The sequence below is a fragment of the Puntigrus tetrazona genome, chromosome 18 (genome assembly GCF_018831695.1).
Source record: "Puntigrus tetrazona isolate hp1 chromosome 18, ASM1883169v1, whole genome shotgun sequence".
Classification (NCBI taxonomy): domain Eukaryota; kingdom Metazoa; phylum Chordata; class Actinopteri; order Cypriniformes; family Cyprinidae; genus Puntigrus; species Puntigrus tetrazona.
Window position 1 is genome coordinate 16,441,962 of NC_056716.1, and position 2,500 is coordinate 16,444,461.

General features: G+C 41.6%; 2 protein-coding genes across 4 annotated transcripts in view; one reads left to right on the forward strand and one right to left on the reverse strand.

Annotated features, from left to right (window-relative positions):
• Positions 1-200, reverse strand: part of gabpb1 (GA binding protein transcription factor subunit beta 1) — an 8,378-nt gene extending 8,178 nt beyond the window's left edge. The window contains exon 1 of one of the 2 annotated variants that reach the window (XM_043264290.1): positions 1-200. This exon is cut by the window's left edge and continues 59 nt beyond it. The gene's annotated coding sequence lies outside the window, so the exon portion shown is untranslated. The other variant, XM_043264289.1, reaches the window with a different exon arrangement.
• Positions 201-518: 318 nt separating this feature from the next.
• usp8 (ubiquitin specific peptidase 8) overlaps positions 519-2,500 on the forward strand; it is a 9,639-nt gene continuing 7,657 nt past the window's right edge. For both annotated transcript variants that reach the window (XM_043264278.1, XM_043264279.1), the window contains exons 1-3: positions 519-662; positions 1,599-1,717; positions 2,238-2,382. In XM_043264278.1, the coding sequence (XP_043120213.1) occupies positions 1,614-1,717; positions 2,238-2,382 (249 nt within the window). In that variant the 5' untranslated portion in view covers positions 519-662; positions 1,599-1,613. The remainder of the gene's footprint in view (positions 663-1,598; positions 1,718-2,237; positions 2,383-2,500) is intronic.

The following is a 2,500-nucleotide window of genomic DNA, read 5'->3' on the forward strand; positions in this document are numbered from 1 at the left end:
AATAATACAGCCGCGGGCACGAGCGCGGGCGCGGTTGCGCGCGCACAGGCTCCAGTATAAAAGCGCATAAATAATTAAACGATGAATAAAACACGTTCACCCTCCGCTGCAGCGAACCCCCGGAACCGCGTTTGTTTATCGTTACAATTACTTCGTGTCATTTATATTCCGTCGTGATTTGATCGTTTAAACTCTTGTGGGGGGGCGAGCGCGGCGCGCATGCGCACTGACGCGAATCAGCTGACTGGCGCGCGCAGGAGACGCAGAGCTACACGACTTCTCTTCTTTCCTGTCGAAACTCATCACGTTTAGTTCACGATACAGCCGTTCACAAACTAAATGTAAACGTGCCAGTGCTGGCAGAAACCAGTGTTCAATGAAGCAAGAACGGGTTTAAACACACAAATGTGATTTACGTCATATATGCGTGAAAGCGAAAGCATTTGTAATAAACACGGGTTTTGTCCAGCGATTTAAAGTTGCGCGTGTAAGCAGCGAGCGTTTAAATAAAGCTTCCTGGGTTTGAATCCGCGCACTTCCGCGTTTGATCGAGCAGTTTGAGGTGTTTACTGTCATCGGTGCGAATAAACTTGACTTTTCTTCGCTGACCTGCTGCTTCCAGCGAGTTTTCTGACAGGATTTGAGTTCACGCTGTGTTCAGGGTGAGCTGACACGATTAACTGGGATATGATCGATGATAAATAACAGTCAGTCCTGTGTTTACTGTAGTTCTGATTGTCCTGAGATCTCAGCACTGATCTGAGTCTGATTCTTCTGTCACTGATCTTAATATTCTCTCACTCTTTGATTACGGCTTTGTTTACTCTGTCTCGGTGTTGGGGAGTAACTAGTTACATGTAACGGCGTTACGTCATTTACTTTAGAAAATAAGATCACACTTTATTTGATGGTTTCCTTGTTATGGTGTAATTATACATTTAAAGACTGAGTAATATTAATTAATTACATGTACTTGCCGTATGGTTTGGTTCAGGGTTACTTGTGTGTCATCAGGCATAATAATTGTTATTATAATAGCATGTAACTTTAAAATAAAACCGTTTACAGTTACTGAGGAATAAATGAGATTAAATTATTATGAAAATGTGAATGATTTCAGAGTGGCTTCAAACACACAGATTTGATTGATTTCTTTCCCAAATGCCATCGACTGCTTTAAAAATATGACACACTTATGATTTTTAACAACATGTATAATTATATAATAATATTTTATTTCCTATTTGGGTTTGTGTATATGTTCGCTGTCACAGTTTTCAAGTGTTTGATTTCAAAAACAGTGTCATGAATATCCAACCATTTCTTATGATATTAAATCTGTATTTAACCTCAAAGCATTTTTCACTGTAATTAGTGTCTAAGTTTGCGGTGCTTTGAAACATTTGGAAAGTATTCAAATGTAATTAGTTACTTTATTAATGTAATTATATGAGTTATGCGGTAACTAGTACTCTGTTAATCTGTTGTTAGTGTAATTATTCTGTGTGATGATGCTGTTTTGGTCTAATGGTTGAGTTATTAATATTTCAGTAATGAGTGAGATCAGTTCTTGAGGCTCTGATTCTGTCTGTTTGCAGGAATATGAGCTGAAAATGCCGTCCGTGTCCACCGGAGTGAAGGATCTGTATCTGTCCACATCACTGGGCGATCTGAACAAGAAAGCAGAAATCAAGCCGGATAAAACCAGCACCAGACAGTGAGATAAAGAGTGATCTGGCTCTGACTGCAGCTCCTCTTAAAATGAAGATCTGCTGTTATTTCCTCACCCTCCAGTAGATCAGTGAAGAGTTTGAGCTGAAACCCTCCATCCTGGTCATAAATAAAACATGAGTCAATGGGTACCGGCCTTTTAAGAGTCAGCTCCTGATGATATACTCAGGTCTTATGCAACGAATCGAAACATTTGTGCAAGAAACTGAACATTATTTACAGCATTATTACTGTAATCCAGAGAGAGACATTTTTGTGTGATATTTTTTGGACTCTCAGGATGCTGGCACCCATTGACTTCACGAGGAGTACGGATTCGGCTAAAAGTCAGCTAAGAAACCTAAATCTAGGATGAGTTAATGACGGCACGCTCATTTTTGGGCAAACTGTCTCTTGAAGTGCCAACATAAACCAGAGATTGAATCATTTGGTCAGGTTTTGTTAATGATGTTCACACGTTGATCGTTAGCAGCGCTGAGCGGATCTCTGATGTCTGTGTGTTCCAGCTATGTCCAGAGCGCCTGTAAGATCTTCAAAGCGGCTGAGGAGTGTCGTCTGGACCGCGATGAGGAGAAAGCGTATGTCCTCTACATGAAGTACCTGACCGTCTATGACCTCATCAAGAAGAGACCGGACTTCAAGCAGCAGCAGGTGCGGCCCCAGTGCATTGTGGGAGGTTTCTCTGGTGGAGATGTGAACGTTGAGGGTGTTGTACACGCAGCTGGGGTTCCTTCCTTCAGACCAGTCCAGTTCTTCCTCAGTCAGTCTG